We start from the raw sequence: 16,385 nt of genomic DNA on the forward strand, positions 1-16,385 counted from the left end.
ACGACACTGGCTCCGCTACCCCCATGCCCTAGTGTTGAAAAAACCTCCTCTTCCCGGTGGTCCAAAACACCTCTGGTACCAATGCTAACTCTCCCCCGGTGTTCTGAGCTCACAGTCTGGGCAGCTCGGCTAAAATTAACTAACAGCAGCTACAGTTAGTAGTTATGGTAGAAAGGTTACAGCACATCATAATTCATAAACTCCTCATATTTCTATGTAAATCCTTCATGTGTAAAGTAACAAGTAAGCTTACATAAATGTAATTTTTGAAAACATGCATGCAAAAATAGCATAAAATGTGAATAATCCGGTGAAGCACAGGTACCTCAGAAATGTATATAAAATATTTGAGTAAACAAAAAAAACTAAACCTTTAATCATAGTGACATTTAATTACTGATTTTAATTAGCTAAGAATCACTTTTGAACATGATTTAACCGTTTACAATAAATAAACAAACTAAATGACACTTTTGATGTGTTTGGTGTTTCAGAGAACCCAATAAAGGACTCGTTTATAGAAATGTCCTAAATGCATAAATAAAACTTAGTGTGTAGCTACATAGCGTACATTTCTTAGGCAGTGAGGGACTTTTTGGCAAACATGCCCACATAACATAAAGCATGATAGAGCTTATTGCACATATTTCTGTGTGTATATGTAGATGCAGTAAATGTAAATGTCTTCCATGTAGATATATTTTATTATTTCACTTCAGAGCTACAGTATTTTATATTTTTTTATATCTTTATTCTGTTATATTGTGTGTGTGCAGCCTGGAGGAGGTTACAGCTGCATTTTATTGTGCTGTCACGTGTTGTTTAATGACAGTGAAGCTGAAAATAAAATATATCCCTAATTGCACTGAGGTTAACGCCTCAATACTTAATACTTGTCGACATTATTACGATTCAAACTATTACCACTGGCTCACTGAACAATGATGAAGTAACTCTCCAATCTGAACTGAACACATGGGCTTTGGCTGTTTTCCGTGTGTGTGTGTGTGTGTGTGTGTGCCTGCAGCTGTTTTGCTCCCGTATGTATAAGTAGGTGTGGATGATGCTCAGGGATGCGCTCAAACACCTCAGACCACGTGACCAGCAGGCGCACAGAAAGCAGCCTTATAACCGCCCGCTCCCGCAAACACTTCACTGCGCACCGGCTGCGTGCGTGTCTGGCTTTACTGTATTTGACATTGACAGTTTCTGTGGAGTCAACACGCGATCATTCCCTTCGGCAAATCATCATCAAAACAACAACAACAACAACAACAACAACAACAAGAATAAATCTCACACTGGCTTCCTGTCTGCTTCTTTGGAGTTTAAGTGTTGGTGAGGTGGAGTGAAGACGACAACAGACTGGTTTACTCCCAGTTTAGTTCAATTGTTTGTTTGTTTTTTCCCCCTGTATGGATCGAGGCAAGATGTTTGCGCTCATAAAACCAAGGTACGTTTTTTTATTTTTTATTTTTTAATCATTAATTGTTATATATTTTTTTGTTATTTCTGTGAGTAACACTTTATCTGGATGTAGAGATAGTATTTCTAACATTACAACAGCTTTTTAGTTGAGATTTAGTTTTCAGTTTTCTGACATTACAACACTGTGGTTAAGGTTTGGTGATGTTTAATCGCAAAAAAAACAAACAAAAAAAACATAGTTTTTAGGTTATTTATGTTCATAAATTGTCACATACAGTTAAAAATACTATTTAAAAAATAACGTTTCTGTGTTATTTCATGTTCTTTAATTGTTCTCATGAGTTTTATTGCCCAATATATCATCATAAATTTGATCCGAACTGGTTTTAAGGATTTTTTATTCATCGTGTCACGTAATGTTTAATTGTTAAACAAATGTCTTATTACTAAACCTTCATGTAAAGTTGCCCGTTAATGATTACCATCATCATGGCTGACATCAAAAACGTAAAATGGATCATTGGACAGATATGTGCACTCTTAATCTTGTTTTTCCCTTGATGCTTAATTAATCCAGTGATTACAAAGGAAAAGAATACTTAATGCTTAATGACCTCCTTTAATTAATAAGAAAAGCCTGCCTGTCCTACATACTTAATGCAGTGATTTCCCCCGAGGCTGCACAGGTTTGTCATCAACTGTTCAGTTTCCCACTATTGTCTGGGATGCATCTGTTCTTGAGTCAGCTGGCTGATGCACGGATTACCCCCAATATCTCCCAGCAACAAATTAATTTTACAACATATTAATCATTAATAAACACAAATGCTGCATCATGTATTTGTATTTTTTAAGAATTAAGATGTATTCAGTACTTTTCTTTATGGGAAAAAAAAAAACAATCTTTTTTTCTTTGTAGATGTCCTTTTGCATGGCTCTAATGCTGTTACATCACACACCTCTCCATTGAGCATCTCCACAGCAACAAAAAAAACAGCCATGAAGTTGGCTTTGCACAGGATAGCAGGCACCGCAATGACCACGTTAACGACAGGTGTCCAGTATCTAGGCTCCAACGATGCCAGCTACGACGACCCCTCCATGGACTCGACTCTAATCAAGAACAGATTCCACTTTGAGAAATCGCCCTCCTCCTCAATTAGTAACTCCTTCTCGGGACTCGTCCCTGGAAATAAGGAGGTCATCCATGGCGGCCTCTCTCCCATTTTCCCAACCAATGTATCAGACTTTCTGCTGAGTAATGGCACCCTTGTGGAGAGCGGCGGGGCAGCACAGTGTGGAGAGGACCTTGTGGACAACATGGAGTGTTTTATGATCCTCACTCCTGGTCAGCAGCTCGCTGTCGCCATCTTGGCGCTCACCCTGGGTACATTTACGGTGCTGGAGAACCTTATGGTGCTGTGTGTGATCCTACACTCCCAGACACTTCGAAATCGGCCTTCCTACCACTTCATAGGCAGCCTGGCTGTGGCTGATCTGATAGGCAGCATCATTTTTGTCTACAGCTTCCTGGACTTTCATGTCCTCCACAGGAAGGACAGCCCCAGTATTTTCCTCTTCAAGTTGGCTGGGGTCATCGCCTCCTTCACTGCCTCTGTTGGCAGTTTGTTTCTCACTGCGATTGACCGCTACATCTCCATCCACCGGCCCATGGCGTATAAAAGTATCGTCACAAAGACGAAAGCAGTCATTGCCTTCAGTGTGATGTGGACCATCTCCATCATCTTCTCGCTGCTGCCGCTGCTGGGGTGGAACTGCAAGCGCCTCAACACCGTCTGCTCGGACATTTTCCCTTTAATCGACCAGACTTACCTGATGGTCTGGATCGGGATGACGAGTATCTTGGTCCTGTTCATCATCTACGCCTACATGTTCATCCTCTGGAAGTCTCACCACCATGCTGTCCGAATGCTGAGCCGCAGCTCACAGAGGAGTGTGATTGTCTACACCGCAGAGGGGACTAAAGTGCAGACAGTGAGGCCGGAGCAAGCCCGGATGGACCTCCGTCTGGCTAAAACCCTGGTCCTGATCCTAGTGGCTCTCATCATCTGCTGGGGCCCACTTTTAGCCATCATGGTTTACGACCTCTTTGGAAAGGTGAACGACTTCATCAAGACTGTGTTCGCCTTTTGCAGTATGCTCTGCCTGCTCAACTCCACCGTGAACCCTGTGATCTACGCCATGAGGAGCAAGGACCTGCGCAGGGCCTTCGTCAACATCTGCCACATGTGCCAGGCGGCGACGCAGACTCTGGACAACAGCGCTGAGAGCGACTGGAACAGCAGGAGCATAAGAGGCACAGTGAGGGAGGCAGCCACCAGTGGAAAGACTCGAGTGAAAGTAGCCCAGGTTACTGTTTCTGGGGTGACCGAGACTTCCACGCCAGAGCCGGTCTAAGAGACAAGCTGCCTTGCTCTGGTACAACTGTGAAGATAATGTAGAATAGCCCTGACCCGCCTCGTGCACTGCTCTGTTACTGTGAAATGTGCCAAAAAAATGACTGAGATACAGAACTGAAAAACAGGTTTTTGTTTGACATTAAAGCTTAAATCTGTATTGAATTTATTTATTATTACACCCGAGTGTGACGATGAACTTTTCTCTTGATTGAGAAACGATTCCAGTAAATAACAAGCAGGAAGCTCCATGACTGTGAAGTGAAGCCAATGCAGAAGTGCCAAAAACTGCAGTTCCTCGAACGTCCACTTGAGGCTGGCTACAGAACGGTCTCTATAAGCCCCTATGTTAAAATGTCCAACTTCACAGCAGAAATAAACATGTTTACAGCCTGGTACAAAAACAGTTTGAGCCTCTATAGCTAATTTCATGTTCATGACAACTGTACTGAGGCTGATTTTTATATAACTCAACTGTTTAAATGACATTAAGGCTTAACGTTATGCATAATTTACAGTGTGACTGCTTTGACTGACAGGTCGGTGCTCTTATAGATGGCTTGTTTGAGCATCCAGGCGTCATTCAGCCCGCCTCAGGTCCACCGACAATCCACGTCTTGGATGCAAAAGATGAAGGACTAACAACATGGCACAGATTTTAAGCTTCAAAACGGCTTTTCAGAAACCTGTGTGTGGCGCCACGCATACGCTGTCCATCCTTTATAGTGATAAATAGTCACATTCACAAGAACCAGTTGGCTCTTTGCACCATGCTCCGTCATCTTTGCTGTTGTTTGAATGTGCATAAAATAACAGATTTCAGTCTTAAGGTAGTAAAATATGGTGTTTACCTTTTGTTTTTCACATGAAACCATAGCAATATTGTGACAGTAATGCAAAGGTGAAACTGTGTCTACCTTCATGCAAAATGTCAGTTTTGAACAACAGCATACTGCTTGTGAGTAAAATTAGCATCCCATTAGTGATTTATTACAACTATTGATGCTTTTGTAAGACCATGATATTGTGACTTTGGCATTTTAATGTTATTTTACTTTATTTATTGTATTATTTTTGAACTTTGCAAAGCAAAATGATGATTCACACATCAAAATATGAACGTCTTTTTTTGATCAAATCAAAACTTTAGCCTGTAGTGATTCGGGAATGTAACATAGCTGCTTATTACACATGTGCTTATGAAACAGTTAACGGCATTTTGTGAGAAGCTACACTTGTGTTGTGACATGGTGTCCCATAAAAGTGTGTGTAAGCAACAAGGAGTTCAATAAATATATGAAAATTGTCTATTTTTATCATAATGTTGTCGACATATCTGGTATCTTTTTTTTCTCAATAAAATGATAAAAAAAAATGTGTTTCCATGTTCTCCCTGTTTCTGCGTGGGTTCTCTCCGGGTACAAAGACATGCACTTATTAGGTTAATTGGTGACTCTAAATTGCCCACAGTGGTGTCCAGGTTGTACCCTGCCTTTCGCCCAGTGCCAGCTGGAACTGGCTGTAGCCCCCACAACCCTGATAAGGGTAAGCAGTAACAGAAAATGGATTGATGGATGGATTGATATATAGGTTATAACATGTGAGTGAGTGTGACTGTACAGTATGTCTTTAAAGCCATGGGTCTAACCTTTTTTGGCTCGTTGGGCACAGGCTGTGGTCTTGATGCGGACATGAATAATGAATAATTAATAGTAGGTGTAGCTATTAAAAAAAACTTATATAGAGATACTAATAAAAAAAAAAAATTTTGGGAGCTGCTTCATAAAGTGAAGTCAGCTGTTAAGGTCTGTTTTTTTGTGTAACACTGCCCTCCTGTGGATATAAAAGAGACATCATCCATCTATTGTCTCTTATTTCTCATGGACTGATCGCCATACAGAACAGAGTTGTAGTTAATTGAATAGTAAATTGAGGCTCTAATGTCACCAAATTAAATTAAAAAACAACTACCTTATGTTTGTATCATTGTTTTAGGCTTGAATTAGGACAGAGGTCTTCAACCAGGGGTCCACAGCCCCTAGGGGGTCCGCAGAGGTACTGCAGGGGGTCTGCCAATATTTGTCAGAATAATTTACAATTTTCACCAAAAAATTGTGACTGTGAGGCTGCAGATAATTGAGAGACAAGTGGAGGCATTTGTACTCCAATCAGATTAATCTGTCCAAAGACACACAGCTCTTGGCATTTAATAACCAATAATAATTATGCACAAGCTTTTTATCAATCATAAACACATACAGGCTAATAACCCAGTATATAAATAGGTTAATAAGGTGAAATAAAAGTTAAATAATGTAAATATAAACGTTATTACAGGCCAGGCCTAGAATATGATGCATTAAAAAAAAACATAATTAAATGTTGGGGTGTCCCTGTTCTGTTTCTCTCTCGTTCAAGGGGTCCTTGGTCTGGAACATATACTTCATATCATATGTGATATGTGTTAATATAAACCATATTGATATTATATATCATATTTATACAATATTTTTTTTATTTTTTTGCACATTCTATTTACATATTCATATTCACAGTATATTATTTATAGTATGTATATCTTGTATAGTCAAGTATTTATTATGCATATATTATACATATACTATATGTCATATATTATACAATATCTTACCACTGATACAGATAACATCATAACATTCCTTAGTTGGTTTACTGCTCAGAGATGAGCACTATATTTTATATCTACATGGTACTCCCCTAGCCTGTCTCTCCTGTCCTTGTACTACTAATTTATAATTGTCTCTCCCTGCCAGCCTCAGTAAAACAGAGGCCAACTAAGGGAGGTATGCGAGACACGTATCCCTCAAAATATCAGACACTTCAAGTCAAGTCCAGTAGCCATCGAACTGGCTTGTGCAATAAATGCGAATGTTTTCAGAGTTTTAACTCCTGCACATTTTTAATTATAATAATCTATCTATCTATCTATCTATCTATCTATCTATCTATCTATCTTGTCTTGTCCTTTTTCTTAAAAAAAATGCTGTGCCAGGCCACAGGACTCAACGTCTGACTCCCTTTGTCCCTTTTGTTTTAAAAAATAAGGATTGAGTCGCTCGTTTCTTCCTTTACATTATTAATTTTCAAAACAAAAATGAACAACAAAACGCTCTCAAATTAAACATAAGGTCAAAAACTGTGTGAGTCCTCTCTCTCTTTGTGTCCACCTGTGGGTTCAAACAAAAAAAAAACCCTCTTCTAAATACGCCTCTTCCTCTTTCCACAGCTGACCTGAGCCAATGAGTTAATCATAAATCCAAATGATTATTCTCAAACTACATAATTCATCTAAATTATAGAATAATTAAACACAAATGCCTCCAACAATCTATCTATTATCTAAATTAGGGTTTACCGCGTTACACTACATCTCCCACGATGCACCGCGGCGTAATTCACACGTGACGTCAGGAGCCGGAGAAGCCGACAGCCTCATATCAAAAACAAGCAGCTAAGTTGCGTTAGCTCGCTCCTCTGTCCACGAGCAGACAGTTGGCCGGATCGTCACTTTAACTTTTTTTTTTTTTGGAAGGGGAAGCAACTTTTAGCAACAACACGAGTTGTTTGTTTTTTTTGTTTGTTTTTTTTAAACTCAGTCCCACGGACCAACTTTAACTCCAGAAAGGTAAAGAGACGGCTTTTTATTCCCAAACGTTACAAACCCGGAGCTCTCGGCTGCTTCTTCACAGCCGTTAGAGAGCTAACGTTAGCTTTGTTTTCTTTTTGATTGTCAGCTAGCGGCTAACGTTAGCGTGCTAGCACGTATTTAAAGCCTGAGCTGCGCAGTGTGCTCGGCGTGAGTCCGCCGAGAGAAAAAACAAACTTAAAGCGGAACAACGAGCCCTGTGTTAAAGAGTAGCCACGGTTAGCAAGTCCCTGATGTTATCGCTTCATTATTGTCTTGTTTCGGTATTCTGCACCCTCCTCCTCCTCCCTTTAACAAACTGAAGTCATGGCGTGTGGAGCCACCCTGAAGAGGACCATGGATTTCGATCCGCTGATGAGTCCCACGTCTCCCAAAAGACGGAGATGCATCCCGGTGTCCCCGTCCGCCTCCACCTCATCCCCTAGGAAGTATCTTAGCATGGAGCCCTCGCCATTTGGGGAGTCGTCGTCAACACTTAGTGCAGGTAATGTTCACCAAGTTGGCCTGTTGTGGTTGCATTAGCAACACGTTGAACCCAGAAAAACATGCTTATTGGCTGATAAAGTTGTGGCCTCCCTAACAAGGCAAGCTCTTTTGTCTCCATGTTCTTCTTTCTCTTTTGTCTCCAACCAGAACAAATCCTCAACAGCATCAAGCAGGAGTACAAACGCATTCAAAAGAGGAAGCATCTAGATGGAGGCTACCACCAGTCAGAGTGCTGCTATTCTCCAGAGTCCCCATCCCAGTCGTCTACTATGAATGTGTCCAGCATGCCAGGTTGGTTGAGTAAAGAGAGAAAGAGAGAGGGGCTGCATTAGGATTACTTCTTGACACATACTCCTGATTCTTTGTTTTTTTCAGGAACGTCCTCCGGAGGCGTTTCTCCCACTAGAAAAGAACAGCCATTATTCACCCTCAGACAAGTCGGAATGATCTGCGAACGCCTGCTGAAAGAAAGGGAAGAGAAGGTGCGGGAGGAATACGAGGAGACCATGACTTCAAAATTGGCAGGTTGGTACACATTGAGCGAGCTTGGAAGTCCAGAAAACATAAAAAATATTCAAGGTTTAATCATATAAGACAGCAACTCTTCACCGGATTGCACTATAATAGTTGCGTTGACTGACAAAAATGAACTATTCCACACCTTTGTGAAGGTTTGACTGACAAAAATGAACTATTCCACACCTTTGTGAAGGTTGATTGTGTTTCGTGTTTATTGTGTAGGTTATAGACATTTCTGTCTGTTTTAATTTCTGTCCGTTTTTTCCTCTGCTGCTGTAACAAGTAAATTTCCCCGTGATGGGATGAATAAAGTATAATCTAATCTAAATTCATTGTTTAATTGCAGGCGAGCAAATCCTCTGAACTGACTCTTGTTAAATGGGTGTTAAAAAATGATAAGAATTTTGATGTTTTCCGTTTAATTAGCAGCGAATTTATCATTGTTTTAGCACTAATATGCATCAATGTGAGCCCGTGAGATAGTGAATTAAATCAGTGGAGCTTCCTGTGCTGATCCACACCGAACCGCTGCCGTTTGTACTTCACAAAACCAGTAAATCATGAGTAATACTTTATACGTGTGTATGTGATCTGTGCCATAGTTAAGTCTATAATTAAGTGACTAATTCCAATAATAAACGCTGTCCTGTGAATTTCAGAACAATATGACACCTTTGTGAAGTTCACACACGATCAGTTAATGCGACGATTCGGGGAGCAACCTGCAAGCTGTGAGTTTTTATTTCCACATTCCTGTTTCTCTGGTGTATTATACACCAGAAAAAATCTAAACTGACATTTCATCTCTCTCTCTCTTCTTCTCCAGATGTTTCCTGAGTGTGGCACAGAAATCCTTTGCAAGACGGCCTTCTCTTGCTGCAAGCTATCATGCGATATCTCAAGAAAGAAAGGAAGAAAAAAAAAAAGCTCATCATTGTAAGAGATTCAGTTTAGCTAGTTTAAATGAAACTTTTCTTACTGTGCCATATTTCTGTCTTTGGGCAAAGGTTTATATGGAGCTGTTGTCAGTTGTTACCACTCTGTTGTAAGCAACTAGGTGCTTCCCAATGTAAATTTAATGGACCCTATCTCTACCAGTGGCCTATGTTCCTCCTGCTGTACGTGTATCTACAGTTATCTCACTTTTGTAATGATTCCCAGCATTCCAGGCTTTGTCACTTGTTTTCTTGTTTGTTACATGTAAATATGATAAAGCAGCGCAGAGTTTTACTTAAAGGTTTGCTGGTCAATCTGAGAGGAAGTGGAAGAAACACAGCCGAACAGAGGGAATGTTTGCAGTTTGTTCTCTGTTCGTTGATTTTTAAATTGAGCATACAGTTGGCTAATTTGATTTTTTTTTTTTTTTTTTTTTTTTTTTGTTCTCCCTACCAATGTTTTATTTATTTTTTTGACTTTTGTTTTGCTGGTATCACTTTGAAACCAATGTACTTATTGGACAAGACAATAAAAATCTTTTAAGAGTTCAGAATTGTTTTGATACATCTGTTTAATGAACGGTATGAAGTAAACTACACTAAGAAATCCTGACGTTTCCCTGAAGATGTCTCTTTGGTGAATGACTGACTGCTGCAAAGCTTGTCCATCTGTTATTTTTATACACTACATTTTATGAAGAAAAAGTGGTTTATTTTCAATTAAATATGCATCTGTATTTGAGCTGTGCCTTCAGTCGAACAACATTGGCTCAGTAGAGTCACTACAGATGTTTGCTGGAACATCAGCAGCTTACATGATGGATGTACAATGTTTTCTTTAATATACAGCTACAAATAAAAAACATGTCCATGATTATTTGACACACATTTTATTCGAGGGAAATGCAAAATATAGAGCCAAGTCAAATTTTAATAAGCGCTTAAATATAGATGGAGGAGACGGCAGCCACAGTTGTACGTCTGTGTGTTTTTGGTTTGGTCAGCATCTGCCCCAGGTGAGTCGAGCCACGTGGTCAGTCTTCTGCTTGGTGGACTTGATGAAGCCCAGAAATTCAAGTTCGGACACAGATCGGATGAAACGAGCACTAAGAGAGCAAGCTGAGGAACAAAGTTTCTTAAATGTGGATCATACTCTTTCAAATAGTAAAATGTTTTATATAAAAACTACTCACAACAGAAAGCAAGTATTAAAAAGGAACAGTTTGGGTATTTTTAAGTGGGACTGTCTGAGGTACTTAGTGTGTTACCTACAGTAACTATCTGTTTCAGTTACAGCAAAGCAGCAAGATAAATGCAAACATGCACCATCTTTGGGTCAGAAAGTTGCGAGAGCAAACTTCAAACAGCTGATCTGTGGAGTGTGTGGCACATTTAAAAAAAAAAGTTGTACAAGGATGAGGCTGACAGCCAGGTTAAGTGCTGAAAATATTCTTAATATAGTACAGACAAATAGATGTCTGGACCATTTTAAACTAATTGTGTCCACTGACCCTGTCCACAGTTTCTGTGCCAGGATCCATGTCTGCCATCTCCAAACTGGGGGTGTGCTGACTGTGTGTCTACTGTAGGTAACACACTGACTATAGATGTACTTCTTACAACCCCACATCACAATACCTGAACGATCCCTTCAATACGATGGGAAAACATGTTGGTAAGGATACTGTTTGACTTCCTCCACTTTCCCGAAATGCTCAGAATCCGGATGGTTTCCCTCAGCGGCAGAGACCACGGTGGCATATGCCTGAAAACAAACACAGGTTTTCATTCTCATCACTGTCAGTCCACTCTGGGCCAGTATTTGATTTTTCAGATCAATAAAGGCGACACATTGATCCTCAGGATCAATAAAAAATGAAAAACAAACTCTCCAACCATCAAAGTTTGTAGGGAAAAGTTGAACGTTTGTGTTCATCATTAGCCAAATATGAAGTCATCCAGGATATAAACTCACTTCGAGCCAGTCGTAGAGGTTAATCAGCCTGCCGCACTCCAGGTGGAGTTTGTATGCAATGCAGATATCAGGAGCAGCATTCGAGACGGTCCCATCCTCAGTCTTCAGGCTCTCATTCTACAAGCAGAGTCAGAAGGAAGAGGTGTTCACACATTTTTTTAGATTTCAGCTCATGTTAACGGTTACAATCTTGATTATATTCGTCAGATGTACCTGGAGATAATAGTAGGGACTGCTAAGTGCAGCCTGGATGGAGGTGCGAGGTGTTGCGTTGAGGTGGCGTCTCACAGTGGCAGAAGAAGTGTAGTAGCAGACTTCATACAGCGTCTGAGTCTCGGGGGGAGACAGGTGACTTCTGCGTGGGAGAGAAACGTTAAGAGGAATTCCCAAAAAATGTAATTTAATTGTATAGAAGTGTTGCAGCACAGAGCAAGAAGGTTAACGGCTTACTTCACTAAGCCGTCCATGAACTCGAGAGCTTCATTTCGCAGGACTTCGAACGGACTCAGCTTCTTGGCTCTACGAGACTCGTTCATCTCCAGCAGCGTCTAAATACATCAGAGTGTTACAACACATCAGCAAGGTCTTCACAGAAATGCTATGAGGATAAGACTTTTAATAAAACCATAAAAACCTTCTGCAGCTGGAACAGATCGGTTTTCTTTTGTAGGTTTTTCACTGGAGAGGTGATGCACTCCTCCACACAGGGGGGAGTTTCAGCAGCTACTGCTGTTAAGAACAAGACAAAAACTTTAAGGAGGGTTGCATACGTGTTATATTTCCACTGCCTGTTGCAAGAAGCAAGAATATATATAAAGAGAAAATAACGCCCTGTGTTTCATTTTTACTACTTACTGTCCAACTGCTTTAATTTGGCGAGCAGGTCCTTTAACTGGACAAGAGCGCTCTTCATCTTCTTTGACTTGACGGGCTCCAGAGTCTCCACGCATCTCTGCAGCAAAGCAATCAGCTCGTCTTTAGCCAGCATCCTGGAGGGAAACCACATGAAGTTTGTGATTTAAAATCGGTAACTCCTGCACAATAGAAACCCAGCATCCAACAACAAAAAGACACAGTGCTATTTGACTGTATATTAATGGCTGTTTGGCCACCAGGAGGAGCAATAATCCTCCAAATATCCCTGGATGTGTTACATTCTGGGGGTAAAACGTGTAAATAAAGATGGATGAAGTGTATTACTTTGATATTTTAACATTTGTTGACATACAGCTTAAATACACAGACTTACTTGAGAAGCTTCATGGCTGTCTGGTAATCCTCGTTCTCCCATACATTCTTCTCTAGACATATTAAATGGAGCTCTCTGACCTGTTACACACAATTCAAGTGTTACACCGAGCCGAGTTTGGAAACAACCCGACAACGTCGTTTTCAACCTTTGACATAAAGCAGTCACTGCTTGCCTGTTTTCCGAGGGGGTACCGAGGTAACGATGAGGTCAGAGTGTGGAGACACCTCAGGACGGGATAATAGTTCTTGTGGTATTTGCGCAGGTCTTTTATCAGGTTCTGACACACGTCCTAAAAACAAAAACATAAGTATATGCACTCATTGTTGGCTAATGCCTGAGGTGTAGCGATAACACAAAGAACACACCTTTAAATGAGCGTCATCCGTCAACAGATTCCCTTGTTCCTGAGGTTCCTGCTTCTCTACATACCTGTGAAAAAACACACAGGTTAGATTTTATCTTAATGATACATTTCACAGGCTTTTTGTGATGTAGAAAGTATTTAGAAAGTAAGTCATCGCACACGTGGAAAAACAAACGGTGTTTGTGTACCTCTTGAAGGACGGCAGATGCCTGATCCTCTCCAGGTGGCTGTTACTGAGCTGCATCACGTTGAGCAGAGCCTCCTTCTTCTTACAGCACAGAGCACTTAGAGGCTGAGAGTGAAAGTGCTCCAGCAGAGCCAGCTGCAGCAGGACGAAAGCAAAGGGTTTGTTTACTGCATATCTGGATTAGATCTACAGGTAGAGAGACACACACACATCATGGATGAAGTATGTGGAAGCTGCTCTGTACCTGAACACCCTTGATGAAGTTTCTCACTGAGAAATCGTGATAGAGGAAGATGCTGATCAGCACCTGCATCACTTTACCGTTGAGTTTAAAAGGGAAGTGAGGTGTCAGGATCAACTGGAAACAGAGAAGACCAAATAAATAAAAATACAGTTTACTGTTTGGTATTAAGTATGACTTAATATCTGTACATACTAAAAGAAATGAAATTACCACCTTTATGATAAATTGCAATTTCAGTCTCTAAATCTATAATAGTGTTGGACCCATGCCTCCTTGACACAACCTCAACAAGGTGCAGATAATATCCGTCAATCTCTTTGTGGTTTAGTTAGCCTAATTTTATCACAGTCAATTTGGATATCTCCTCTCAGAGGCTCAGCTTCTTCTCTCGTCTCCCACATTCACTTTTCTGTAGTTCCTGTGAAGGCGGGTGGAGACGGAAGGGGCGACTACCGACAGTGAGAAAATTTTCAAATTGGAAATGAGTGAATAGGTGTTAAATAAATCAGATAATGCAATTCAGTGATACCCCAGAATCCTCTTTGTCTGAGACCTGAGAGATTGAAAAAGTGGTCTTAAGGCCGATCTCTACTACTGTCTACAGCTATAAGAGTGAGAGTGAAACTACCTTGTCTATGACTGTGGCCAGGTGCTGTGTACAGGACAGGGACTGGAAGAGCTCTATACACAGCAGGGAGGACACGGAGTGGGGCAGCATGTGTTGAATGGTGCTGGGTGACGTGGCGATGCCAAAGATGAACATCAGCGGAAGACGTTCGATGTAGCGGCTGTGGAATAGAGAAAGTGTTCGCAGACGTATTGTTTTTAATGATGTTTTTGATTTTTTCAACTCAGTGTTTTTGTTACCTGCAGATGAGTATGAAGTCCTGAAGAACTTTTGGGTTGAAAGCCTCAAAATCTTTGAAAATAACGACAACAGGAGGTTGCTGTGGATCGTCTTTGACGGGAGAACTTCGCTTTTTTCCAGGACTGACAGTGTTGGATTTCTGAAACACAAGGAAGAAAAAGTATTTACAGGTGATCAAACGCAATAAAATGGAAAATCGTGTTCAATAGCTACTTTATGATCCCACCTTTGTTTTTGTATTGTACCAATCACAGAGTGTATTGAGGGAGCAGTGCACGCTCTTATGAAGTTGAATCTGCTCAGCCTCTTCCTCTTCTTCATCGTCCACAGTCACGACAGTGCCCATCAACCTCTCCAGGACTCTCTTCATCAAGTGCTTCAAAGCTGACATGATAAAGCAGACAATATAAAAAGACTTTGTAGCGATGGTAGAAGACAGACAATTACCATTACAACTCTAAGATTAGATTAGAGGGCTCTTACCTCCGCACTCTTTGGCCTGTACTGAGGCCACATGAGGACTGACAGACTGCTGGAGGAGCTCAGACAAACTCTGGAAGGTCATGTCATGGTCCGGCACATTCACACCTATGTCGGGTGTGTGATATGTCAGATTAGGCTTTAAAAGACAAACCACAAAACTGACAGAAACAAGAGTGGATGAGAAAATTTCAAATGTTAACGAACCGAGCACAAGAGCCGCTGTGGGGATCTCGCTGGCTCTCATCTGTGACGCCCAGTCACTGTGTTGGCGAGTGGACGAGCACTTCCTCGTGAAGTCCAGCAAGCTGTCCAAGATTTTCCTGTTGAGTTCATCCTGTAAAACCTGGCGGAAAAAAAACAAATTCAAACCTGTAAACTGTTTATGAGACCACGTTTACAGCTTCATATTTGAAGGATATCATTTACCTAAGATAGATAGATAGTCTAAAAAGCAGAAATCAACATGTTTACAGCCTGGTACATGACAACTGAAAGCAGAAATCAACATGTTTACAGCCTGGTACATGACAACTGTAATGTTTTCCAGCCCAGATGGCTGTACTGGGGCTAAATTTCTATATAGTTCACCTGTTCAAATTATATTAAAGTAGACAGATAGATAGATAGATAGATAGATAGATAGATAGATAGATAGATAGATAGATAGATAGATAGATAGATAGAATATTAGAATAGTAATAGTGAATAAAATATATTGTACAAAAGTATATACAGCAAATGGGCAGTATTGATTTGGTGCAAAGTAAGAAAGGAGAAATGTGCAGTGACTGTAAATTATGACCTGAGTTTTTTTTTTTTTAGCTGTTATTATACAGTGTAAGGATGAAACAAAGTAAGCTTTGATTTTGTATTATATATGCTATCTTTACCACCAATAAATTGGCTTTGCAAAGCTTAAAAAACACATACAGTGTTTACAACTGCAGCAAATCATGACACCGCCTTATTAAAAACAACATGTTCTCACCTCTGTGTCGGTTTTAATCTGGTCCCATAGGTCTTGACAAAGTTTAAATCGTACTTCACTGTTTTCAGCCCCCTCACAGCCATGAGAGAAATAATCCTCTGTGGACAAAATATACAGTATTATTAAATCATCAGACAGCTGAGACCTTAAGCATGAACATAACTCACCCAAAGAGTCTTTTTTGTGTGTCTTCTTCTTCTTGGCACTTGGCTTGAACACAAAGCAGCCCTGAAATATCAAGTTAATATCAGTTATCAAGTTAAGGTGATAAATAAAGAGCCTAAACTCTGATATGACTCATGTTTCTCCAGTTTATGAAGCATAAATGTACAAAAAAAACGTCTGAATATCACGTTACCTTGGAGACAGATGAAGTAGACATCTCTGCTATAGATAAATGTAACCGTGTTGTGTTCAGGATGGTTCAGTCGGTGACATAAATGTGTTTAAAGGTGAAATATCAGGTTTAAATGTTGCTTGTGCTCTGGGATTAGCCACTTCCCGCCAGTGTGACGTTTACGGACGAGGCTGTGTTCAGCTGATAACCGGTTACG

At 40.5% G+C, this 16,385-nt stretch overlaps 3 protein-coding genes across 4 annotated transcripts; 2 read left to right on the forward strand and 1 right to left on the reverse strand.

The window, feature by feature from the left end:
- Positions 1-1,037: 1,037 nt before the first annotated feature.
- On the forward strand, positions 1,038-3,946 carry LOC104922181 (cannabinoid receptor type 1B). The gene is made up of 2 exons (XM_010734933.3): positions 1,038-1,453; positions 2,348-3,946. The coding sequence occupies exon 2, from the start codon at positions 2,428-2,430 to the stop codon at positions 3,844-3,846; it is 1,419 nt and encodes a 472-aa protein (XP_010733235.3). The 5' UTR covers positions 1,038-1,453; positions 2,348-2,427; the 3' UTR covers positions 3,847-3,946.
- A 3,340-nt stretch (positions 3,947-7,286) lies between these two features.
- Positions 7,287-9,884, forward strand: LOC104922153 (akirin-2). The gene is made up of 6 exons (XM_010734902.3): positions 7,287-7,509; positions 7,835-8,014; positions 8,164-8,307; positions 8,392-8,541; positions 9,195-9,266; positions 9,362-9,884. The coding sequence occupies exons 2-6, from the start codon at positions 7,837-7,839 to the stop codon at positions 9,370-9,372; spliced, it is 555 nt and encodes a 184-aa protein (XP_010733204.1). The 5' UTR covers positions 7,287-7,509; positions 7,835-7,836; the 3' UTR covers positions 9,373-9,884.
- A 2-nt stretch (positions 9,885-9,886) lies between these two features.
- orc3 (origin recognition complex, subunit 3) lies at positions 9,887-16,364 on the reverse strand. 2 transcript variants are annotated; one of them, XM_019277477.2, is made up of 20 exons: positions 16,190-16,364; positions 15,999-16,059; positions 15,832-15,929; positions 15,048-15,186; positions 14,844-14,948; positions 14,587-14,744; positions 14,360-14,499; positions 14,121-14,280; positions 13,493-13,606; positions 13,250-13,383; positions 13,063-13,126; positions 12,870-12,986; positions 12,695-12,774; positions 12,301-12,434; positions 12,080-12,171; positions 11,896-11,993; positions 11,659-11,800; positions 11,446-11,562; positions 11,156-11,235; positions 9,887-10,576 (listed from the first exon to the last, which is right to left on the reverse strand). In XM_019277477.2, exons 1-20 carry the CDS (start codon positions 16,211-16,213, stop codon positions 10,471-10,473), a joined length of 2,163 nt encoding a protein of 720 aa, XP_019133022.2. In that variant the 5' UTR covers positions 16,214-16,364; the 3' UTR covers positions 9,887-10,470. The 2 variants fall into 2 exon arrangements, with proteins under 2 accessions (XP_019133022.2, XP_010733203.3); XM_010734901.3 differs by having other exon boundaries at positions 12,080-12,174.
- Between the last annotated feature and the right edge of the window lie 21 nt (positions 16,365-16,385).

This window comes from Larimichthys crocea, chromosome XXIV (genome assembly GCF_000972845.2).
Source record: "Larimichthys crocea isolate SSNF chromosome XXIV, L_crocea_2.0, whole genome shotgun sequence".
NCBI lineage: Eukaryota > Metazoa > Chordata > Actinopteri > Sciaenidae > Larimichthys > Larimichthys crocea.